This window comes from Triturus cristatus, chromosome 10, assembly GCF_964204655.1.
Source record: "Triturus cristatus chromosome 10, aTriCri1.1, whole genome shotgun sequence".
NCBI lineage: Eukaryota > Metazoa > Chordata > Amphibia > Caudata > Salamandridae > Triturus > Triturus cristatus.
Genome location: NC_140593.1, coordinates 986309213 through 986335765, shown reverse-complemented (window position 1 = coordinate 986335765; position 26553 = coordinate 986309213). Strand labels below are relative to the sequence as shown.

General features: G+C 45.6%; 1 protein-coding gene across 4 annotated transcripts in view; it reads right to left on the bottom strand.

Moving 5' to 3' along the window:
* MPRIP (myosin phosphatase Rho interacting protein) overlaps nt 1–26553 on the bottom strand; it is a 753461-nt gene that overhangs the window by 491053 nt on the left and 235855 nt on the right. For all 4 annotated transcript variants that reach the window (XM_085628921.1, XM_085628923.1, XM_085628922.1 and 1 more), the window contains exon 4: nt 15400–15551. In XM_085628921.1, coding sequence (XP_085485047.1) covers nt 15400–15551 — 152 coding nt within the window. The remainder of the gene's footprint in view (nt 1–15399; nt 15552–26553) is intronic.

Genomic DNA, 26553 nt, shown 5'->3' with positions numbered 1-26553 from the left:
ATATCAACAATTTTTGCTTAAATTTCAAGACGGAAAGAGGTGGCTTTAAGCCAGCCCTGTCTGCGAAGAGCGACAGCCCCTGCCATCTGCCTAAAAGCCACTGATGAAATGTCCATGGCTATGTCAATTATTCAGAGGCTGACCTAGCCCCATCCTAAAGAATATGCATCGCCTCTTCCTTCTTATCCTCAGGAAGGTGAGACAGCAAAGGCGCTAAATCATACCAGATTTGTCTGTCATACCGGCTTACTATGGCTAACGCATTTGATGCTTTGATGGACGTGGCTGACATAACCGCAAATCTTTTACCTGTGCCATCTAGTTTTCTACATTCCTTGTCTGGTGAACCGGAACATGTAGCTGCCGGGTTTCTAGAGCGCCTCTGCGCTGCATGTATGGCCACTGATTCCGGTCAGGATGACCTATCAGACATGCTGGAGACGATTCTGGGGCTTTATATTTCTTCTCCATTCTCGGGACTGATGCCGAAATTGAAGCTGGATTTCTCATAATTTTTAAGTCTTCCTTCCATATATAGTTCACCAATGGGATGGTCCTAATTGACTCCCTAGCTGAATCTTTGAAATCATATAAGAAACAGTCTGCCTGTTTCACCAGAAGAGGAATATCAAACCTTTTTGAGGCTCGCTCCTTTAACACATGGAATTCTTCAATATCCTCCGGCGGAGAACTTGCTGGGGAAGATGAAGGTGAAGGAGATGATGGAGCAATATACTGATCCAATTCGTCACCCACATTCTCTTCCTCCTGTGTCAATTCTCCTTCTTCTGGTTGTTCTTCCACATCGCTCTCTATATAGCCATCCCTGATGGCTATTACTGTCAGGAGACGCGTCTTCTGTGAGGCTTACAGTGGTGCTGCCTTCTCAGCGGAAGATGCGCTCTGTGTCTTACTTTGGGTGTTAGGTATAGGAGCATTTGCTTGCGGAAAGCATTTATAATAGTCCTTAATCATGTGCCTCAGATCTGTGACCAACGAAATTGGCACTGCCATACTATGTTTTCTGGGCATTGCAGGATTATCCTCCTCTTCCTCATACGCATAAGTGTCCTGAAAAGATTTGTACCTCTTTGATCTTGATGGAGGACGATCTTTAAAAGAGAAATCCTCATGTAAATGTTCAGTTTTGTCCTGATAGTCTTCCTCAACCGTGTCTAGGCATTTCACCTTGAGCTCCTCTGATTCCTGCATTTCCAACAGATGGGATGGTGGTAGCGGTGAGACTTTGCTCCAGGATGCCAATTCTGATGAAAATTTTCCTGAATCAGGTATGACTGAGTAACTTTTTCTTTCCGTCGACGGGCTCACCTCTTCAGTGAAATGGTCATCGACGAACTCTGTATATTTGGAGATTTGAATACCATCGCCGACGAAGCCGTAGTCGACTAGGTCGTCGTCGACGGAGATGTCGTCGTGGCGGCCGTCAACAAGCCTGTCGTCGTCGTCAAGAGTCGAAGTTCCTGCCGTCGACAACGCTGTCGTCGGAGTTACCGTCATCAACACCGTTACTCTCATCGACAAGGCTGCCGTCAACGGGTCCGTCTACAGGGCCTTTTTCTCCACAGATTTCTTATGAGGAGTGTGAGGCACTGAAGCAGAAGACGACTTCTTAGAACCACCTTCAGGAGGCAGTAATTCTGGCACCTTGTCCTTAGATTTACTGATCTTTTATTTTTTAGAGTCAGTTTTTGAAACAGTAGGCTCTAGTTTCCTTTTTGGAGTAGAATGAGCCTCTGAACCAGACTCTGATCTGGATTTCTTCTTCTGTAGCCACAGAAGCAAACATGCCTCTCTGTCTTTTAGCGTTTTGACAGAGAAAGTCCTGCAATGCTTACACTCCTTAGGAACATGTTTTGGATATAAGCAATATAAACAATCTTTGTTGGGGTCCTCAGAGAACAGTCTAGCCTTCCCACAAGATCTGCAGGGTCTTAGAGCCCTCAGACATCTTTCCAAATGAAGAAAATAACAATACCTCTTTGCCAGAGAAACACGGAGATGAAAGCAAGGTCAAAAGTTCACCACAGAGAGAAAACTGAGCAGAGCTCAGGGAGACTCCTCACACGACGGACGCGAGGTTAGAAATCTGAGGTATGGTGGCTCTGCAAGGGATTGTGATCTCAGGGCTGGCATCTAGTTGGCTGACTTTTGGACCATGTATTAAAGGTGATAGGTTACCAAAGTATAATACCTTTGTATTGGATTTCATAGAATTTTTCTTTTATACTGCTAGATTTCTAATACCGTGAGACTCCCACCATGACGACGGGGAAGATTCAAGCATGTGAATTTATGAAAGATTCAATGCTGGAGAATCTTGTGTCTCATCCTGATATCTGTCAGGAGGGGCTGTAAATAGTTGGATGCAGTCTGATCTAAACTCTTATTCCTTCTGCGGTGGAAACTCCAACTGGAGACTGTTCTGCTGGACAGAGGATCCTTACAGACAGAGGCAAGGCCTGGAAGGTGGGCTGGCTAAAACACTTGAAAGGGGAACCAACCCAAACTGGCTCCAAGGAAACAAATCTGGTATACACATCCTTCATTTACAAAATTGGCATAAAGATGGGAGTTTGAACTAAAGACCCCTCATTGTTCATTGTTGTGGTCTCCTCTACTGCGGAGGTGGTACTACAAAGAGTACTCTGGGACTACTTCACAGCCAAGGGTTTGTTTTGCATGGACAGCTAACTCCCCAAAGGCAAGGGAATATCGGAGTGTGATCATAAGGAGGAATTACTGAGTTGTCCTGTGTGGCAAGATATCCTGCTTCTGAGAAAGGTAAAGAAGGGACAACCCTTCACAAGGAGCGGATCATGGAAGGATCTGCTGTAACTGATCATGATGTTGCGTCTGTCCGATAGAGACTTGCAAGTGTTACCAAATGACTCGCAGTACTGTCAGTTATCCCGGTCCCAGACATTGGGCACCTGGAATAGTGCCTGCTGTTGGCCATTGTGCCCCACAAGTGGACTGCATGACCGCAGCACTGCCAAGTTTGTTATTGGGTCAGGAACATTAGGTAATCCAAGAGGTACATTAGGGCTGATAGAAGAAGAATCAAGGTCAACGCCTTGAGTCATTATGTGCCGAAGATAGTGCCTGGCATCTACCGCGGTGAAGAATTGTAATATTGTAATCTGCGAGCATGTGGCCATCGCTCTGAAGAAGAAACACCAGGTACTCACCAAAGTATTGGAGTGAGCCACAGTATGCTGTGAGTCAAGTACCCACTAAAGTTCAAGAGATAGCGGCAATCAGCAGCCCGCCACCCGGAAGAGTCCCCCCCACCCCCAACAGATACCCCGCAGCCCCTGAGAAGAATGCAAAATGGAGGCATCCTCCTAGCAGTGAAGGGCTGATCACTACCTAGCATTGCTGCAACTAATTTGGTTAGAGGCTTAACGAGCCTCAGCCCAAGAGACTGAGCTGGTTTAGGGAGGAAATAGCACAAAATACACTCCTAGCCCGAACTCAAACTCTGAGCCTGGAAGTGGGACACCAGTGGAAGGGGGACACACTAGTGACAGGAGGGGGCCTAGTCGGCAGAAGTCCCTAAAGCAGTGCTTTCCATACCTTTTCGAACCACGACCCACATTTTAGTAAAAACTTTCACAACCCACCTTCATCTAATAGATATGAGGTGGGAGATTTTTAGGTCTCGCTGGCGTTGCAGCGCGAAGCACTGCCGCCAACGAGACTATTGTTGCCGTGTTTACTCCCAAGGGAGACAGACCTGGGCACGAGCCGATTCTGGTCTGGGCACGAGCCGATTCTGGTCTGTGAACGCGCTTCACAGTGGAACAGCTTGTGCGCGTTAATTCCAGTTGAGTGCTCGTCTCCGGAAGACGTGCTGCGCCGATTCTGGTCTGGGCACGAGCCGATTCTGGTCTGTGAATGCGCTTCACAGTGGACCAGCTTGTGCGCGTTAATTCCAGTTGAGTGCTCGTCTCCGGAAGACGTGCTGTGCAATAATTATAGTTGAGTGCTCCAGCAGCCTGGGGCGCCTGTCGACATGCTGTGCTAATGATTACTGTGGGGTCTCATGCTGTGATAATTCTCACTTTCTGTGTTGTGATCGGGAGCAGGCGTATTACTGGCGCCACCGCCACGCCTTCATTAGTCATAAAAGCTGCATGGCAAGCGATAATTAGGGCGGCATGTTTTAGGACATTTTTAGCAATTACTTGGTTTACTTAGTGCTATTAGTGATATTTTTCGTGCATCCAATGCTCTATTTAAACGTGCAGCACTGAACATTTTCAAACAAGGCGAATCAGCGACATTCATTGGAGACACAACCTATTTGAAGACGCTTGTTTTACTGGGGTAAGTTCTGTGAACTGTTTAGTTTGTTTACTTTATTATAGTATAACTGGCAGGGTTGGCTAAATTATGCGAGAAAAGGAAAAATATGCAGGAGATGATGGTATGAGGCAAGTGTGGCAAATGTATAATTATGCGTACACCATATAAAAGCAAGTTGCAAAATGTCCGGTGTTGGGCGGATGGGTTCACTGTGCTGTTGCGTCGCCTGTAGGTGTGGTTATGAGTGCATGTGACTAGCTGGCGACATGTCCTTGTACTGTTACTTGCCTTTGCACTTGTTTTTTTTTGCATATATATATAGCACGAACTCGACCCAAAGTTTATTGGAGCGCTTTACACGAGCACCGTATTTACATTACACATTCAGGCACGGGGAGATTAAGTGATTAGCCCAGAATCACAGGATGTTGATGCGACCTCGGGGCTCAAACTCTGGTTTCCAGCACCAAAGTCGGCAGTTTAGCCGACGGACCACATCCTCGCCCTTGCCCTGCTGATTTTCAGGGACGGCTGCTCTGTCTTCACAAGGGTTGGGCGAACTATGACTCTGCTGCCTCACCTGGAACAGATCTGTTAGGTGTTTGTATTTATTTTTTAGGTTTTTTTATTTAGCGCAAACTCAATCCGTAGGTATTGGAGCACTTTACATGTATACCACATCCATTATAGCAGGACACATTCATGTTTGGTAGGTACGTGGATGTTAAGTTATTCATAACCGGCAGAGCCAAGGCTGGTCTCTCTACCTCTGTGACTCCGGTTGCTGCTCGCGCCTCGTGTATAGCTGGTTTTCCTAGTTATCTGGCGAATACAAAAGCGGGCTTTGCTGTGTTTCTGTTTAAAGGCTACACATAAGGGGCTCAACTGATCGAATTGTAACCAGCTGTCCAACACAATACCGGCAGAAGGGCTCAGTGAGACGTACACTTGTAAGGGGCAGAGGTTACACTCCCGGCAAGTCTGCCTCAGCCTTCATTCTTCCGAGGTGGATCAATTGAATACCATTGATTGGGTAGTAGTTATATCTGTTAACCGAGCGTAGAAATGGAGCAAATTTAATACGGAGGGCTATTTGAAAAGTATAATTTTTTTCCAATGTGCCAGATGAATTTGTCTTTATGTTCTTGGGACTTATAAGAATCTTGTAGTGTGTACATCAGGCGGGTCATGTGTCTTTGGAAAACTAGCACCTTTTTGTGATATTGTAGTTGCATGATAGTTTCACATTATAATAGTGGGGGTTCGGATGTCAAACCTCCTTTCCGGGTGTTGGTCCTTGCCAGCAGTCATCACCTACTGCCAAAGACCTGCTTTTTAAAATGTATATCACCTGTCCACCTCCTTCCCCTTCCGGTACCCCCCTCACTAGTGCCCTCTCTCCCTTTTGTTTTCATCCTTCCAGCCTCTCTTCCCCCGTTCTCTCTCGGTCCGCCATTTCTCTCCATGCCCCCATTTCTCTCTCCCTGTGCCCCCTTTCTCTCTCTCCCTGTACCCCCCTTACTCTCCATCCCATTTTCCCGTGACCCAGAGCTTTGGCTGCAGGTGAGTTGGCACAACTCCTGTGAGAGAAGTGTCTCTAGATTAGGTGGCACGTGCCCCTGCTGGGACCATGGTCAGGCGTTTGTCTGTTACACAGAAAACCATGTCTCCGTTAAACTGCAGTTTGAGAGTATTTTTGGTTATTGTGTTTATTTACTGTACCAAATGAATCATGGTGGAACCGGGAATCTTATGCCAGAGCATCCCAGGAATCCAAAAAGTAAAACTGAAAAAACACATTTTGGAGAAAAATCATGTGATGTTGCAGAAATCGCTTCATCTCTTAGTGGTGTTTAATGTAGGTTAATTTACAAATCCCAGCCATCATATAAGGTCTCTGGAATGCCTTAGACCTGGCAGAGTCTCTTGATGCCCATGAGCAACAGTAAAGAGCATGTTCACCGCTGAAGAGAGTGACCACTTCACCATTCATCCCTTTGTGCCTGCAAACAGAGCTGAATACTTCACCTTTCACCACTTTGCATCTGCAAACAGAGCTGACCACTTCACCAGCTGAACAACATTTGCACAAGCGTCGCTGACACCCCGTACTACCGATTTTTTTATTGCATATGATGCCCCAATCACTTCAAGTACATTTGTTGTGATCGGTAGTCCCTGTCCCCTGCTATACATTCCATCGTAGATTTTTTGATCCTGTTTTTTGTATTTTTATTCATCCATTCACACTCCTTTACGTTAAAATAGCCATAGCTTTACTGTACAGTTGCTAGAATAGCTTATAATATGGTATAGTGTGTAATTTTTAAATAATCACTCCACTGCAAACAAAAACATTGATAAAAAAAAACACTGCCATTTACAATGCCAGTAGCTCCAACTGCAACAAATGCGAGACCTATTGCATTGTAAATGCTTGTTTTATTGTGTAGTAGCGAGCTCTGATTTACAGACAGCGCATTTCCCTTTAGATTTGCACAGTCATAGTTTTACTGAAAAAACTATACTGTACACAAATGATAATGTGTGGCAATCTGGTTTCAGTGATTATATATCATTTGCACATCGCCAAGCAAAGTTTCCTGATTTGTTTTGATCCTATTCAACTCTTTGTTTCCATCACACTTCAGAATTTCAAATAAGCGTGCTTCGTTTTTGCTTTCCTCACTGTTGAATGCTTACAGGTTATTTACAGGAATTCACATTTTTTTGTGCTTTACAAAAAATGACACCCTAAAGCCTTTTATTTCACACTCTCTGTACCCCAGCAAGTTTCTCTCATAATTTACTTTACTTTTCTTTTTCAGACTGCAAATGGGGAGGAGACTGTAAATAGCAATCTCCATGTTAAATACATGGGCAGAAATTTGTCAGGAGACATAGGCTGACATTTGACCTGTCTTTGAAGCGCAGTAAATATAGCAAAATAAATACAGAATTTAAAGGCATCTTTATTTATTGTTTGGACTTTTGTGACCCACCAAAAATTGGCTCACGACCCAACAGTGGGTTGTGATGAACACTTTGGGAAACACTACCCTGGAGCGCTAAGACTTGAATCCTAGAACCAATCAGTCTTTACTCGTGCATTATTGAGAGTGTAGAAGAATTCTATGTTTTCTGTGTAATAAAGTACTTTTCTTTTCTACAAACAGAAGCACTGATCTTATTACACTACTGGGTGGTTCGTGGTTTTGACTCTTGTGAGAAAGTGCCATCTTTCTTGCATGGTATGCCCCCACTTTTTGCTGAATTGCTGATGTACTTTGACTGAGTGTGCCCTGGGCTCCTGCCAATTAGGTACCCAGGGCCTATGTTCCTTCCCTAAAACTGTGTTGAAGCCTAAACCCAATTGGCATCTCTGGCCACATGTCAGCCCCTGGTAAATGGTACACTAGGTACCCAGGGCCTTGTGACCAGAGAAGGCCCCTAAGGGTTGCAGCACTTATTTTGCCACCCTTAGAGGCCCTGTACCCTGACAGGCTGCCCTTGCAGGCTGAGTGTCTGGGTGCAGAACAAAACAGAGAGTCGACATGGCACACATCCCTGTGTGCCATGCCCACAACACACACTGCCCTAGCATATCTCAGTCACCCCTTTAGCTGGGTGTCCTATGCCAGTGGTGTGGGTACAGGTGCATGAGCCCTGTGCCTCTACAGTACCCAGGTCCATTCCTTGGCACTGTAAGTGCAATGCTACCATTAAGAGTATATGGTTTCAAGTGGGTTGGTGTATTGTGTGTTTGGGGATGAGAGGAAGTGCATGCAGGAGACAGCGAAACGAAGTTACTGAAGAGAATCGAGATAAGGTTTAAGATGTGCGGATGGACGAGACGTGAAGAGAAAGTATGCACGTCTAACATATTGTGAACATAAAGAGAGTAATTGAGAGACTCTGAAGACCACTACCCCTTCCTCAGGTCTCACAAACATTTTCAATGTTATTTACAATGAAATCGTAGTTGCTACTCATTTATCATAAACAGCTAACAGCCACTGACAAAGCCAATAGTCCTGGCTGGTTTTAAGTGTATGTCAGCTGTGTTATCTATCTGGATGCAATAACACAGCTCAGAGAGGAACCAAAAACGTAGTACAGCACAATATGGGAATCACAGAAATTTAGTACATATGTTTAAGCCCTTAATTATATAGCCATGATCCTTTTAGAGACTCCCCATACTTTTTTCATTCCACCTAAAGCCCTGGAGATACTTTTTTTTTTTTTTTTTTTTTTAAAGCAGTCTGCGACCAATTAAGAGAGACAATACATCTACAACATTAGGCCTTACTGCCAATTTATTTTGATCACGGCTTTATAAAAATATACATTTCCACGTTGAATTTTTTTTCCTCTTCATTACTCTACCCCTTTACACTCCACCCCCTTGAACCATAATTTACGGGATCTATGAGGTTTTTTTTCTCCATCTCCAGCGCCAGTGTCAAAGGAATTAATATTGTCCCAAGAAAGCTGGATGCTTGCGTAAAGTCGTTATGTGCGCTTTCCTCTCATACAAAGAAACGGGTAGTTTGAGTGACAAGTCGCAAACGCGGATTCCTTTTCTAACGAACGCACAGCCACGTTTCAACACGTCCTCCAATACAAGCAGCTGAGGACTGGCTTCTCGCCACATTCCCGAGAACCAGCACGATTAGAGCTACTGTTTAAATAATAAAAGTATATCACCCTTATAATTTCCGTCATTAAAATCGCACACATCATCTAGCCGTCGTGTGATCTCAAACGCTGACGTCTCACACCTCTCGGAGTTTACATTTCCGTGACAGATGGTTTGTGTAGTGTGCTCACGTGGGCACCACAAGCAAGCGCGCGCTGCACGCGCGAGCGCAGGCTGCTCCCGCCAACATCTGCAGCGTCGCTCCGGTCCAAATTAAGGTCGTGCGCGCTCCAGCCTCGAGCGCAGGCTGGTCCCGCCAACATCTGCCGCTTCGCTCCGGTCCGGTCCAAGTTAAGGTGGGCGAGTCAACAAATTAACAGGGAGAGCCGAGCCAAAGGTCTGGCTGGGTTCTTAGAGCCCGTACATGAAACGAGCCCTGAAAATTTTTGCTTTGCATATTATACAACAAAACAACACAAAATATGAAATATTCTCTTCAAAATGTAATGTGTATTTAATATGTGGAAGCTTTGACATTAATATGTCGCATTACAGCATTGCACTGCACTGAGAAGAACTTGGTAAAAGTGATAGTTCACTAATGGTTCATGTTTAAAAACTAATTAGTTTTACGTAAATGCTGTATGTGGCCCTGGCTATGATAAAGCAACATTATAGTCTATTAAATTACACACAATAGGTTTTTGTACAACTGGTATTCCGAGCTAACGTATTTGAAAGTGGTTTCATACAGGATAATGAAGAAAAGGAAGTTTTTGTGAAATAAAATATTTGCCCAAAATAACATTTTAAGAGGGTAAACTGCGATTTATTGAGGCTATGTGGTTTCACTTACTACTAATCAGCCACAACATAAGTATCTATTTGCAATACTTTTTTAATGTCAACGCTTTGTTTTTACTTTTTTTGTGTGCATTTCTGCAGTTTTAATATAGCGCAAACTAAATCGACCCCGAGGTATTTTAGATATTTACCAATACACTAAATCAAACTTATTTGCGTTTTTTCAGCCATGGGGAGATTAAGTTGTTTGCCGAGAATCACACGATGTTGAGCCCACGCCGAGACCCCAACCAAGTTCCTCAGTTCCATAGTCGGCCCCTCTAACTGTAACACCACACCCTGGGTAAAAACCTCGAGAAAGCTCGGCTAGTGAGGGACTCGAGGTTCCAACAGGACCCCGGGCAGAGCCAGACTTTAGGGTCGAGCCAGACTTCAGGGTCGAGCCAGAGCCAGGCCTCAGGGTCGAGCCTGGCCTCAGCTTTCAGTGGCTCGCCTACCTCTAAATCAAAGCCGTGTCAGAAACGAAAGCAAATTGTACGAGCAAGAGCGGGATAAAACCCACCACTAATGCACAACTCGACATAAACGCGGTGGAGGGACGCACGCAACAGGTTTTATGGGGGGTTAAATGATGCAGAATATGCAGCAGATTGTGATTATGTGGCAAATCTATAGTTCTGCGGAAAACACTACACCCGCACAATCGCATAATTCTAGTGGCCCTGGCCTAACATTCCTGCCCCTAGCAATTACGAAGCTGAATTAAAAACATTTAAAAATCACGTTATGCTGTTTTTAATAATTGACACACAATTGTTTTGGCAGAAAATGTTTGTTGCAAGATTAATTCAATACACTGGCTCGGTAAACTTCTGGGTGGCCTGCGTATTGGCTGCAAGTTCTAGTGCAACAGCTGACACCTCCTTGAGAAAACACCAGCTGTTCCATTGGTAACCAACTTTTACCACCACAAAAGATGGAAGGTATTTTAATGTGGCCCCTTACATATCCTCAACTCTCATACCCTGCTGCCCAAATGATGTCGTCTTAGTAGATGGTGCACCCTGGCTGGTCCAGGGATGCAACACTATTTTGCTGTCCACTACATTGTCATCCAATGGCCTAGGAGGCCAGCTGCATCTCATCTAGCATTCTAGTCCCACATCATCTGCTTTTTCTCCATGCTTATTAACGCATCATTTCTTTTGCATATTTGATTATTGCTCGAAGTGTCAATCCAAGACCTTATAAGTACAGTAGTGTTACCGTCATAACTACTGTTACCTTTTTTAGGTTTAAGATCTTGTTTATTTATTGATTTTCAAAAGCAAAGAAGGATACAACAACAGCATACCTACATCCACTGGCTGGTGGTGATCAACTCATATGTGTTATACTAAGAACTAACAAGAAAGAATCGTACAACGATTATATATATGACGGAACAACAAGGAGGAAGGGAGGGAGGGGTAATTTGCGGCACCATGAATATGTGTGAAGGCTGAGGGATGCAGGGAAATCCGGCACAGGATAATAAACTACGAGGGTTAGGTCCTCGAGGGCAGGAGTGTTAGAAGTGAGACGGAGAATCAGCAGATAGAGCGGACAAGTGAGTTCCTGAAACTCCTCCGAGAGGTAACGGATACAGGACCCCCATGTTTTATGAAAAGAAAGAAGATTATGTGTAGCCACTGAGGTAAGTTTCTCCCTCTCCAAGAAATCCCAAAGCTTATATAGGCAATCTAGGTGTGTTGGAATGGTGTCAGTACCCCCATCTAGATAAAAGGATCTGTTTAGCGGCACCCAGAGCAAACGTGATCGCTCGACCCCTGCATGATTTCAATGGGTATGTTAACGAATAGGGAGACCTAGAAGGATATAACTGGGGAATTTAGGAATGTCAGTGTCAAACATGCTATTCACTGCTTTGAGTACCTTATCCCAAAATGAGGCAATCTTGGCATTGCCATAGAATGTGTGTAAGTGTACCCAATTGCCCACATTGTCGTCAACAGGTGTTATCTATATTTGGGTTCCATTGGGCAATTTTGGCTGGGGTAAAATACCAATAGTGGGAGATCTTTAGGAACATTTCCTTACTGGTAGTGTTGAGCGCAGATGCTCTGGCTCGGTGAAGGATATCATGCCAATCCTTGTCTGCGAACTGTGTTGGCATTTTTGTCCTGCCTATGTTGAGCAGCAGATTTCAGTGCCTTATAGGGCAAGAAGGAAAGCGTAGATTTCTATGAGAAGCTTCTTGTCCGAGGAACGTATAAGGAGCCATCTCTCAAAGGGAGTGAGCGCCCGAGCTGCATGTGGTCAAATCCAGGTTTGTGTCAACCAATGACAGATTGTCATATATTGCCAGTGGGGTGTTGAGGGTAATCCAAATGCAGATTGGAGCTTTGGAAAGTCCATGAGGCCCTCTATGTCAAACTGATCGCCTATACGTTTACAGTTTGGCTCCTGTCAGGCCACAAAAGGTGATCCACTCTGCACCGGTAGGAAATCTGGATTTCCCATTATCGGCGACAATGGAGACAAGGGGGTAGATAGGCCCTGCCGGAGCTGTACTCCATCTCAGACCCCAACTGTAGCACACAGCACCAGAGAAACATACACTCCCACAGGTCTATAGGGCCTTGGTAGCCAGGGCACCTTCCATATAGGTAATGCCAGCAACCGCCTGATCAAAGAAGCAGCAATGTTTTTCGATGCTGTGCCGAGCCCACTCCACTATATATCATAGATGCACTGCCTGGTAGTAAAATTCTGTTACCTTTTTTGTGTAATTATTTATCCAAAGACAATCTGGAAATAGTGAAAAATAAAGTGAGAATCATCTATTGCCCCTTATAAATGCCACTTCATTGCGGTTTTGGAATCTCCCCAGAAGCAGATCTAGGGAATGGTCACATCCCAGACAATTACCTATAGCTTGCCATTTCCCCACTGTGATAAATCTTTTTCTGGAGAAAGGTAAAACTGACAAGGGTAAGGGATAGTTGCCAGTACAGGCATCCATTCTCCTGAAAGAAGGGTGTTTCTGAGAGTCTAGACATTTTGGACTAGGGAGGAGGTCAGAGGAAATGGGGGGTCCTTGGTTTGGTCAATAACACTACATTCACCAGTTTCACCCCTACATGTGCAGCTGGAAAACTGTCAAGGCTTCCTTTGAAACCTTCAAAAACCCGCCGTCACATTTGAGAGCATGTAGGACGACTGAAGATTGTTCACAAGAATTGCCATGATCTAACAAGCTCACTAAAGCTTTGCCAAGGGAAGAACAGGATATCAAGTCAAGTGTAAATGCGCAGTATTTGTCCAGCGAATGGAAGTAATAAACACTAAAGCATACTTAAATCACTGATGGGAACAGTATTAGGGTTCAAGCAGTTTCTTTTTTAAATATGGAGATTGCCTCTGCAGGAGCTACAAAACAGAAGGTTCTAGGCCCTTTTCAGCACTCACTGCAGAATCATGCAGGAACGCCATAAACATACATGTATGTATCTCCTGTGACTTTTTTATGATTTTACTCAGAGGTCTTCCTGCTCCGATTGTGTTCTCCAGCTTCGGCGCTTCTATTTCACCGAAAATTGTTTGCCGTTCATAATTTATTCTGTCAACTGTTCCTGCCCTTAGAGTGCTGCAGCATAATGCTGCACTAGCAAGCAATGCAATTAATAATGCAATTTATACATTGTAGCAAGTGAAACAAAATGAGAATATGTGTGGTTAATGAATACCACTCAGAATATCAATTTCCAACATTTTGTTCAAGGTTTTCTTTCTAACTAGTAACATAATTTCAACAATGGTTGGTCAATAAAACAACAACTGGTTTGCAACCATCTGTTCACGAACAAGGGTAGTTCACGAGTGAACTAAGTTGTTGACGAGGCCTAGTTTGAAGTGGTGCCTTTGGATGGTGCCTAGTCCTGTCTCAAAACAAATGCAGACTGAACAAGAGTAGGAGTATAAATCGTTTACCTTCAGTACACAATAGTTCTCTGGATCCAAAACTGCCTCAACAAGCCACAACCCCGAATGAAGCAATAAAGGCTAGTTTATTTTAATATATTTGAACCTAAAATTTCTGAACATAAAATGCTCAAAAATATGTAACCATATCTTTTTAGGTTGAAGCCGGTCAGACAGTGCAGCCTGAAAGCAACTCCGTCCATTAATTTCCATCGGTTTTTGGGTTTGTCACTCTTATTTTCTTACTTTTACTTATTTTATTTGTTTTACCCCAATTTATCTAGCCTTAGTCTCATATGTGGGCCACAGCCTGTTTACCATCTCTTCGACTGACTCCTTCGATCCTTCCTCAAGTGTCTGCTTTTTAGGACCTTTTTTTTCCTTTTTCTAAAAACACTCCATGATAGTGCAAGCATTTGGCCTATTCTCTGTGTTATCCCACTTCAACCACCACATTTCTTTTCATAACATTATAAAAATGTAATTTTTTTTAAAGCTGCCCTTTTGGCTGCTCTCCCTTGCACTTTAACTTCACGTTCCATTCTCTTGTTCCTTCGTTTCCCCCCTCCCCGTTGCTGTGTCCATTTGCTTCCCTTCCCATGCTCTCCATATTACTTCCCCTAACCTGTGCTCACCGTGTTGGCGCTGTCCTGCGCACCCCTGTATTTTTACACCGACCCCCTGTGTTACTTCACCTGCCCTCCTGTTTCTTCCCCACCTTCCATGATTCTGCCCCTTCTCTGTTGCTTCCCCTTCTACTCAAGTTACTTTCTTGCATCAGTAAACAAAAAGAAGAAAAAAAAATCACATCATTTGGTAGGCCTGTGAATGCTTGGTGCACACGTCTACAAAATGATGCAACCGACTGCATATGCTTTTTTTCCTGTTTATGAGCGATGCAGGACAGCATGGCTAAAACCATTGACAAAGCCAATAGGTCCCAAAGGTGAAACCCATTGGCTTTGCAATGTTTTATTATAAGCAGTAGCTAGCCAGTAATTAAAAGCATGAATCTAAGACTGTACACCCAAGAACAGACAGAACAAACACTAAAATGGATGAAAAAGGGGTCAAGACTAGACCACAAAGGAGAAGTGATGCAATAGGCTCTATCTATGCCACTCTTGCCCATGGGAAAGCACAGGAATATGACGCCACTAAATGTGTGCTTTGCCATTTTAGGCATAGCAACTTAGCATCAATGAGGCTTCATAACCGTGAGAAACAATTGTGGATTAGGACTCAACAGGGAATATCACCAACGATTTAAAGTTGAATGCAAGCCATCTGATGAAACCCAATCTGAAAATGAATTCCGTTCCAAAAGCCAGACATGCCAAATTTGCTAATTAGCACACAAAGGCAACACTGAATTACGGGTCATCTTCAGTATGCACACAAACTTCCATCTGTGAAGGAGGCAACGTATCACTCATTGGCTTACGCAGGGGGTGAATATCACTGGCCATGAATATGTAATATCATATATAACAGTGAATGTTCTTGTCAAATCTGCCAACTATAGCCTGGACCACCTGAGGCAGATGTATTACTACAAGTAATGAATAAATCTACTATGGGACTGACCCATCAATGCTACAAAAAGCACCCAGAGATAGCCTCTTGACTCATCCACTCACCCGTTGATTATTTCTTTGTTTTCTGCTCTGATAAAGTGCTCCTTCTCGGAGGTCATGATGCACAGGGAAAACTTCTGGCCCGTCCGGCCTTCTCCATCTACCACATCCGTGCACTGGTTCATGTTAATAGTGCCTTGAGGAAGGGTCGTGGGCTGGAAGACAAAGCAGTAGTAGGTTTTAGAAGAGCGAAAAAAGAAAAAACACTTCTACTCTCCAGTAAGATCTGAGACAGTTCTACATACAAGTAGACAAGTCCGGCACAAAAGCAGCAAGTCTGGATTGTGCACCGTAAAAAAAATGTAATTACCATATCGCTTTATCGCACATCAGAGGTTCTGAGTCATTTGGTTGCATCCAAACACTCCAAGGGCAAAACGCAACCACACCACAAATAATTTGAAATATTACAATCTATATTCAAAACAATTACCATTCCATTATCTCTATTATTCCATCCACTCCTCGCCTGATACAAGGATTTTAGACTCTAGCAATAGATTTGTGTCTTCATGAGAAATAAATTTCATGTTTAAGGTACCCAATAATATTAGCAAACATACCTACGCATCTAGTTAATTGTTGCGTTTGAAAATTCTAACAGGAGTTCGCAGGTATAATAAAATCTCAGACTTCAGCTAATTGACTGTTTGCTGTCAAAGGACAAAAGCCTCAACATTGACACGCTTTATAAACTACTCTCGCTGGAGCAGCCTATATGTGACTGGGTGGCTGGCAGCCACGTCCCGAGTCCAGGCCCCATCATTTTTTACCCATCAAAGTTAATGAAACTGAGATTTGCCGTTATCTCCGCCTGCCAGCCTGCAGTCCCCTAATGAATCGTCTATGACCGTGCTGTTTAGAAGCTGCCAATGTTACTCGGAAATCAGACAAAGAGGGAGGTATTTCACACTGTGATGGGAGAACCAATCTTCAGCTGCCGTTTCACGGGTATTCTCTGAAAACTTACTTTTGTAGAGTTCTCTCGCGCTGCTTTCAAGCTCAAAGGTTTACACGCAACATGCAACATTACAATGCAAAAGTATTTAAAGAACAGAAAAATCTATTCTTGCTCAAATTATATCACACAAATATGGAAATGGACAAAAATGTTACTGAAAGGACAAGTTACTAATTTAAACCTTGGGAGAATTATCCACTTCCTTAACTCTGCCTTCAACAGGTAAATGAGACTTCACTGTGTCTAATGTTTACTTCATTCACCTTCAATTTATTTAAACTTTCATATGCAAAACGTTTACATTTATTTAACTCATAAGAATAAGGGTCTTTAGGACCTGATTAACAAAGCTTTCTTCTATAAGATGCTGTAGTTTACTCCTGGAATTTCAGCAGTAAGTGCCACTGTGTGGGAGGAAAAAAACTTTGCCAATCGGGAACTTATTTCTAGGCAGAGTTTCTTTAATGGTTTCAGCACTTTTACCTTATGCAATGTTCCAGTAACACTGAAACAATATTCTTGAAGACAGAAAAAACGTTTATTACTACAAATGAATGTGACATATATTTATGTCACAACAGACCGACACATTACACTAGCTCATATGCTTGAAATAAATGGCCGAAATAAATTTCTAACTTAGAAAAATAGAAATGCTTTACTCACTGGATTTATCAGCAATACTGTGCAAAACTTTTATCAAAATTACACAATTAAAAGTGTGCTGGGAATTTAATAGATTAGATGCATGCTAATGCCTAGAATTGTTCATTTGAAGATAAAGTGATCTACAAAAATGTATTTTCAGTTGTTCTATTCACGAGGGCCAAGCCTACTTCCCAAATACTTTCACTGAGCTGGGTGGGTGAGAAAATGTGTCTTCCCTTCATGTACATATATACAGCACTTTTCGCTAGACCCTTTCCACAGCTTCGCCATGTTCTAACTCGTGACATGGATCCCCTCCTGCTGATGAATAAATACACAACAGATGCCACACCAAATCCTACCCTTCACAATTATTTTCCATGTGCCTCAACATTGCCCTTTAACTGTCTCAATGCTTCATTAATGCATTCACAAATCCGCATTAACGTCTAATGGGTGTAATAAGAACCATCCCCTCTAATCTACAGGATGCATACTTAGGAAACCTATGTTCACCATCACTAGCGAAGCCACTCTGAAGCTCTCGCTGACATATAACAGCACATCAAAGAAGTAACAGGCTGGAGACACCGGACATCCAGACATACCCTGGTGCCATCAGACTACTGGCCTGCCCACACAAGGGAAGGCATACAGGACCCACGCATCATCAGTTATGTCAGACTCCTGAACTGGGAGGCACATCAAACTGAGGCACCAAAAGATACCCGAAAAACCCCTGCGCTGCCAGCCATATCAGACTCCTGGGCTGATGGCTAGTGTTAGGCATGTCAGACCGACAGGTACCTGAGAGAAGTGAGCACCATCCTATGTTACGTCAGATTAATGGACTGAAGTTACTGCTAGCTCCCCAAACCCCAGTTGCGGAAAGATACAAGACCGCCCATGCACCTCAGTCATTTCAGACTTGATTCCTGCCTGTCCACTCTCAGACTAATTCGACTAAAGTGCCAATCAGCTGATCAGACTCTCGGTTCCATGAGGCATATGATAGCCATGCATTTTCCTGTGCAATAGGCATGCATAGCAGGGGGCTCTTTCTGTAATCACACACAGGCTGTTAACACAAGAGATTATGGCACCAAAAACATAAGGCCACTCTACCTTCTATTAGGCATGCAAGGCCCTCACACTGTCCTCTTACAAAGTGCATTTGTTTAAATTCTTTTCCTTGTAGCTCCTCCCTTACTTCATCATGCATTAGCTACCATGAGCTTTGCGAATACCGTCTTCAGATCTCCCATTGTGGTCCTTAAGGGTTGTTAAACATTAAACTAAAATGTGTCAGGCAAAACTCTTTGTTGCTGATCTGTCACTGAATTGCATAAGTGTCAATCTCACAGAACCCCTGACGTAAATGATTGTTTTGCATGAATGGGAGTAATGACAATGTGCTTTATGCACCAGGTGCGAGTGTGGCCATACCAAGTTCTGCTCTTATTCATAAGCGTGCCTTAGCAATCTAAATATACAGTCATATTAAAAAACAGCTGAGTGAAGGAAGGGCAAGCCCAAACAGAGACTGCGCTTTACGGAATTCCACACTTTGATCTTCAGATTCTCACAATGAATGACTCACTTCTGCTGTTACCTCACCCTCCACCTCAATGCTGGCTGCCTTTCCCTTGCTTGTGGTTTGTGAGGCTCTCCATGTAAGACAGGAGCCACAGGCTGAGAGAAGTCCACTTTCACGACTCTCGTCCACAGCCGAAGGACTAGAGGGCCCAGGCATGCAAGGTAAGGGTTCATATGAGGGAGGGATGAGTCTGCTCCGAGTAAATCATCGGCTGCTCTCCCGTCTCCCTTTCCATGAATTCAGATCACTCCCCACGCACGGCCACCCACGCTCCCAGCAGATTCCTAAGTAAGCCGATTAAGAGAGCCAAGCAGATTGCCATGGCGAGTTTAACTCTGTGGGTTCCATGTTCACTTTATGAGCTCTACCTTCCTGCTTGCATTTGTGATTCACTAAGGGTGAGCCGAGCCTGTACTCTGAATTACATGGATCGAAGTAAGCTGGTCTAGTAAATATGATCTTGCCACTGCGCAACCCATTCATAGTATTACCCAACACATTACATGTAGTGGGTCCTACTTGGATTTATATGATGCTTTGACTCTAACATGTGTAGACTAGACTCAGTCCTGGAAGCGTGAAGGTACAGTGAAAACAAGCATTGGCAAAGTCAATAGGATTTGCCAATGTGAGAGCTAGTGGCTTTGCTAATGCCTTTTAGCCAGGTTGTACAGCGTGAATGATGTTCAGCATGGCTAAACATTAGTGGCGTGGCGTAGAGGAGAATGGTGTAGAGTGGATTGGAGTGGCATGGCATAGAGTGGCAAAGAGCAGAGTGGCATAGAATAGAGTAGAGCGGCACAAGGCATTCAGTAGAGTGGAGGGGAGTAGCACAGAATAGAGTAGAGTGGCACAGAATACATCAGAGCAGCGTAGAGTGGCAGAGTAGAGTGGCACAGAAAAGAGTAGAGTGTCACAGAATAGAGTAGAGTGTCACAGAATAGAGTAGAGTGTCACAGAATAGAGTAAAGTGGAGTGGCATAGAGCGGAGGGGCATAGAGCGGAGTGGAGGAACACAGAGTAGAGTGGCACAGCGCAGAGTGGAGGAACACAGAGTGGAGTGGCACAGCGCAGAGTGGAGGAACACAGAGTGGAGTGGCACAGCGCAGAGTGGAGTGGCACAGCGTGGAGTGGCACAGCGTGGAGTGGCACAGCGCGGAGTGGAGGAACACAGAGTGGAGGAACACAGAGTGGAGGAACACAGAGTGGAGGAACACAGAGTGGAGGAACACAGAGTGGAGGAACACAGAGTGGAGGAACACAGAGTGGAGGAACACAGAGTGGAGGAACACAGAGTGGAGTGGAGGAACACAGAGTGGAGTGGCACAGCGCAGAGTGGAGTGGCACAGCGCAGAGTGGAGTGGCACAGCGCAGCGTGGAGTGGCACAGCGCAGCGTGGAGTGGCACAGCGCAGCGTGGAGTGGCACAGCGCAGCGTGGAGTGGCACAGCGCAGCGTGGAGTGGCACAGCGCAGCGTGGAGGAACACAGAGTGGAGGAACACAGAGTGGAGTGGAGGAACACAGAGTGGAGTGGCACAGCGCAGAGTGGAGTGGCACAGCGCAGAGTGGAGTGGCACAGCGTGGAGTGGAGTGGCACAGCGTGGAGTGGAGTGGCGCAGCGTGGAGTGGCGCAGCGTGGAGTGGCACAGCGCAGCGTGGAGTGGCACAGCGCAGCGTGGAGTGGCACAGCGCAGAGTGAAGGAACACAGCGCAGAGTGGAGGAACACAGAGTGGAGTGGCACAGCGCAGAGTGGAGGAACACAGAGTGGAGTGGCACAGCGCAGAGTGGAGGGACACAGAGTGGAGTGGCACAACGCAGAGTGGAGGGACACAGAGTGGAGTGGCACAGCGCAGAGTGGAGGAACACGGAGTGGAGTGGCACAGCGCAGAGTGGAGGAACACAGAGTGGAGTGGCACAGCGCAGAGTGGAGGAACACAGAGTGGAGTGGCACAGCGCAGAGTGGAGGAACACGGAGTGGAGTGGCACAGCGCAGAGTGGAGGAACACAGAGTGGAGTGGCACAGCGCAGAGTGAAGTGGAGGGACACAGAGTGGAGTGGCACAATGCAGAGTGGAGGGACACAGAGTGGAGTGGCACAGCGCAGAGTGGAGGAACACGGAGTGGAGTGGCACAGCGCAGAGTGGAGGAACACAGAGTGGAGTGGCACAGCGCAGAGTGGAGGAACACAGAGTGGAGTGGCACAGCGCAGAGTGGAGGAACACGGAGTGGAGTGGCACAGCGCAGAGTGGAGGAACACAGAGTGGAGTGGCACAGCGCAGAGTGAAGTGGAGGAACACAGAGTGGAGTGGCACAGCGCAGAGTGAAGTGGAGGAACACAGAGTGGAGTGGCACAGCGCAAAGTGGAGTGGCACAGCGCAGAGTGGAGTGGCACAGCACAGAGTGGAGTGGCACAGCGCAGAGTGGAGTGGCACAGCGCGGAGTGGAGTGGCACAGCGCAGAGTGGAGTGGCACAGCGCAGAGTGGAGTGGCACAGCGCAGAGTGGAGTGGCACAGCGCAGAGTGGAGGAACACAGAGTGGAGTGGCACAGCGCAGAGTGGAGTGGCACAGCGCAGCGTGGAGGGGCACAGCGCAGAGTGGAGGGGCACAGCGCAGAGTGGAGGGGCACAGCGCAGAGTGGAGGGGCACAGCGCAGAGTGGAGGGGCACAGCGCAGAGTGGAGTGGCACAGCGCAGAGTGGAGTGGCACAGCGCAGAGTGGAGTGGCACAGCGCAGAGTGGAGGAACACAGAGTGGAGTGGCACAGCGCAGAGTGGAGTGGCACAGCGCAGCGTGGAGGGGCACAGCGCAGAGTGGAGGGGCACAGCGCAGAGTGGAGGGGCACAGTGCAGAGTGGAGGGGCACAGCGCAGAGTGGAGGGGCACAGCGCAGAGTGGAGGGGCACAGAGAAAAGTGGAAGGGCACAGAGAAAAGTGGAAGGGCACAGAGAAAAGTGGAAGGGCACAGAGAAAAGTGGAAGGGCACAGAGAAAAGTGGAGGGGCACAGAGAAAAGTGGAGGGGCACTGAGCAAAGCGGAGGGGCACAGAGCAAAGCGGAGGGGCACAGAGCAAAGCGGAGGGGCACAGAGCAAAGCGAGGGGCACAGAGCAAAGCGAGGGGCACAGAGCAAAGCGAGGGGCACAGAGCAAAGCGAGGGGCACAGAGCAAAGCGAGGGGCACAGAGTAGAGTGGCATTGTATGCAAAAGTGTGGCATAGAGTGGAAAGGAGCAGAGTGGTGAGCGCAGAGTGGCATAGAGTAAAGAGGCGTAGAGTGGCAAAGAGTGGAGTAGTATGGAGTGGTGTAGATCTGAGAGGTGTAAACAACAGAGTAGCGTAGTGTACAGTGCCTTAGAATAGTACATTTGTGGTTGTAAGTAACTAAATCGTCCATAGAGACAGCAAATAGGTAAAAGCAACATAAATAAGAAGCTGTATGCCAGCTTTGAAATTAGGAAAGCATATTGCACTTCCAGTAATAATAGCAAAATGCTTATAAAATCAAAATAAAATAAATCGGGTGTTGCAAAAAAATGAGGAAGAACAAAGACGAGGAAGAATACATGTACTTGGTCCATGCTCAAGGGAGGAGCAAACAAGTAAGGAAGAGAAACCTACAGGAGCTAAGCAATTGTGAGACTGCAAATGAGTCTGACAATGAAAACAACTAATGTATGCTGTGGGCGGGTTGTAAGCTCACTGAATTGTAAACAATACGGTTTGCAGAACAGAGCGTGCGCTGTGTAGGCAGGACCTAAAAAGGGGAAATGGAGCTGAAAAACTGCTGAACAGGGAGAACAATAGGTGGGAAAAGAGGAATGGAGAGCTAAAGAAAGGTAAGAAATCTAGATATTTGAGGGTCTCAGATGTGAAGAGTGGACGGGGTGAGTTAAGTGGGTACAGGGCCAATCAGAATGTTTTTATTGCATCAAGTCAATTCCACCATGACAAACCTGTGCCTGTGTTCCATACCAAGATGCACGTACCTCTCTAATAGGGAATACATTAATAAATGAGCATTACTAGGAAGGAATACTTGCAGTTAGCCTACTCAACAGACAGACCTCGGCACAGATCATCATCTAAAAATATTACCAGATGGACCATAACCTTCACTGGATTCCCCTCGAAGTGTCACTCTCATCTCCTGCCATTCACTTGATTCCCGAGCCCAAATCCCACCTGCTGAATTCTTTCTTCAGACCTCCCAGGTCAGTAGCTAAACAAGCCGTGACATAGTCAACAGGCCTGGTTTTAATGTGTTAACACATGCAGAGTAAGCATATCAATGTCAGACAAACATAAGACACTGAAGTCTGGTGCGTGTTTCCGTTTCTTTATCAAATAAACATTGGATAGCAAGGGAGCCTTCATGGAAGTCTTTCTTTAGTTTATATGACCTGAAAAGAAATGATGTATAATGAAGGCTCACTTGCCAGCCGACCTTCATTTGATGGAAACAAAAAGAGGACTGTATTTTAGGCAAGAGTGTTTTTAACCCCATGTGTGCGCACGACGGCGTGCATTACGGTGGGCGTGTGCGCATGACAGCCGGGAGCCGTCGTGATCGCGAACGCCGTTTATTTCCACCGCACAGCGGGAGAAATAAACCCGCACGCAAGGGGTTAATACAGACATTAATTTCTAGTCGAATGAAAAAAAGTTAAACACATAAGGCACACTAATGAGAAGCCACCAAGAGGAATATCAGGCAAGAGAACAAGAAGCACACATGGGACAGAGTGGGAGGGAGGAATAGAGAGTAGTGGCAGACATGAAAAAGAGTGGAACACGCAGTAAAGAGGGCGCTGGGAGGGATGAACAAGTGGGTGGTGCGGGTGGAGGGAAACAAGGAGCACAGAAGGGAGGAGGAGGGAGGAATAGGAGTGGGTGGAGATTGGGAGAAAGAGAGACTGGAAAGAGGGAGGGGGAAAGACTGAGGATGGGAAAAATGAGCTAGGACAGACACCCATGCCAAGAACCTCGGTATAGTCACAGAGAGCAACTCTACATGAACGCCCAAGTGAGCGCTGTTACCGCCTCATGCTTCTATATAGTGAAGATGGTAAGGATGTTTTTCAAATGGCTCCCAATCAGCACCTGGAAAAATGTCACACATACCTTCTTCACAAGCAAGCTGGACTCCAGGAACAACCGTTATGCAAAGATCAACAATAAACTCACCAGAAGGCTGCAGACCATTCAGAAGTTCAGAGGCAAGCATCACTCTCAACATTCCATGCCGCACTCACACCACACCACACTTGAAGTAACTCCACTGGCCGATATAGAAGAGGGCACATTTCAAACTCCTCACACACACTTTCAAGGCACGACAAAACTGGCCCATCACACTCAAGAAACGTATGTTTTCACAAACATCCTAGACAACTCCACTTGTCCGTACTCCTACTTGCCCACATTCCACACATACAGAAACCAGATTCTGCTGTAGTGCCTTTCCATAGATCACTCTGTATGTGTGAAACAATCTGCCACTACACATAAGAGCATCCTCCTCACTTCTTGAATTCCACAGGAAACTGAAGACCTGCGCTTTTTGAGCAGTCGCCGTTGATCATACATTTGGCTAGACTTACACCTGCACTGCGCCAGGATACTCTAATGGGTGATAGTGCGCTCTACAAATGTGCATTACATAGCAGTCAGTTACACCCGATGAGGGTAATTCTTCTCTGCATGGAGCCATAGCCCCTTCTATGCATATTTTACATCTAAGAGGGTGGCAGGACCAACTTCATCCAGGCATCATTGCCAATTGTCAGCCGAATTATTCTTAATCACGTAAGTTTTTTTTACCTCCTTCAAGACTTTGGCTATGGTCTTTAAAGGTCTTGGGGTGTTTGTGGTAGTAGGATTTCTGTGTGGTTTCCACAGCTGGCCATCTTGTCCCCAGTTTGCAAACTACCTTTGCCAGCTTAAGACAAAAGATGGCTTGAAAGTGTTATGTGTCACAGACTGGTATATAAAAATGAAACAAAAATCAGGGCAAAGCGGAGAGGAAGTGGCGTAACAGCCAGAGCTGCCGACTTTGAAACTGTGGAACCAGGTTCGAATCTCGGCGTCTGCTCAACATTCTTTATTTTGGGCAAATCACTTAATCTCCCCCATGCCTACCCAAAAAAAGTGTCATTGTTATGTAACTGGTGCTCATATAAAGAACTCCAATACATTTGGGTAAAGTTGGCGCTATATCCAACTACTAAAAAAAAAAGCTGAACGCACGCACTGCACACAATGGTGTTGAGACATGCCAAGGACTAGCCTCCTCCTCAATATCATGACACGGATTCCCACACAACAGCTGCTGCCATGAGAAAAATATTCCTTCACTGAAAAAGCAACCAAGAGTGCTCAATGCCGGGTGGATGCAGGAGTCTGCGGTAGAGGAGGCGTTCATCATCCTACAAGACAATAATCGTGCCTCTGCGCTTGACAGGAGATGAAAGGGGGCTCCGGGAGCGCGGGTCACGTGACAGTGCCTGTTGTGTGGGTGCTGAAAGAAGGGCTCAGCTCGGGAGCTCGCTATAGTGACGCGAGCTGGTGGCAGGGGGGGCGACGAAGAGAGGCAGACAGGGGGCGGCATCGCCTGCCGTGCCTGAAGGGAACTAGGCTCGCCTCCAACCCACCCTACGAAACACCCCTTCTGGTTAACACGACGATTGTGGGCGCGACAGGACCCGGAATCCTCGGACACAAGCAGGGGAGCTAGAAAGTAGGACACACTTAAATATACGTTTCGTGAAGTACCTGACAAGCAAACTGCCACTCAAACGTGTACAAAACTCCCGTTTCCAAAATAATGCTCCGCTGCCTACAACATTTGGTCATGGGCCCATAACATTTCAAATACGCTGTCCAGGTATTCAGGTTCTAATGTGTGCAAGGGATCCTTGTACTGCAGAAGATTACGTTACTCCCCGCAAATACCTCCCTATATGAAAGATGATTACTAGAGGATGCAGCTGAGTTTAGTGTTGATGCATGAGTAGTTCTATCTATCACCCTACTAGCCATGGAGAAATGGAAGGCAGGCAAATTGCCCTTTCCAGAGGGCTGCAGCCTGCAGTTGGATTGCTTAGGATGTTCACTGACTGGACAAATATCTGGTCTGTGGCACGAACGACTGATGGGCGGGAAAACTTAAGCCAATTCCTAAAACGCGGCCTTGTCACGCAAACTAAACAGGACTTCTTTCCTCGAAATCGTCTGGAATAACGTAATTCACCACAAATGTCTTGTAGTGTGACCGGACACACCACTGGGCAGTCTACAGACGGTGCAAAAGGTTCACCACAGAGGCAACCTCAGAATCTCGGCCTGTTTGCCAGTGTTATGCAGCATACTAATTCAGAGAATGGCAGAAGGCGGAAAGGACTTCTGTAAACAGATCATCGACTGAAACTCAAACCACCTTTCGCAATCTTAAGATGCAGAAAGATTCTTCAGTGAGACTTCAGAGTAGAAAGTGCCACAGGAGAGCAGGTCCTTTTCTACGGAAAACTGCCTTTGTATCATCCTGAAACATCTATTTCTCGGAAAAACAACAGGAGACTTAAATATGGATATGTAATAGATGATGGGTTTTAATAGCATAAAAATATGAATTTCGGTTTTCATGCCAACCCGAATCAAGTGAAGCATAGCATGTCTAAGGCACGGAAACATATCCTGAAAAACTATCCTATGTGGCCTTAGAGCCCCCCACAGTAACCAGTGATTTAATATAGCTCCTTGCTGGAATTAGATTGGAGCTTTCCCACAAAAGTATAAGCAGATGATCCAGATTTTACTAGCCAGGATCGGACATGCAACTTTGGAACGCATGGTCTCCGCTCAGTGACAACGATACAAACTCAGGAGATATGTTATGCCTCAATGATCAGAGTAAGACAGACACAAAGACATCCTTGTTCTTTATCCAGTAAGAGGAGA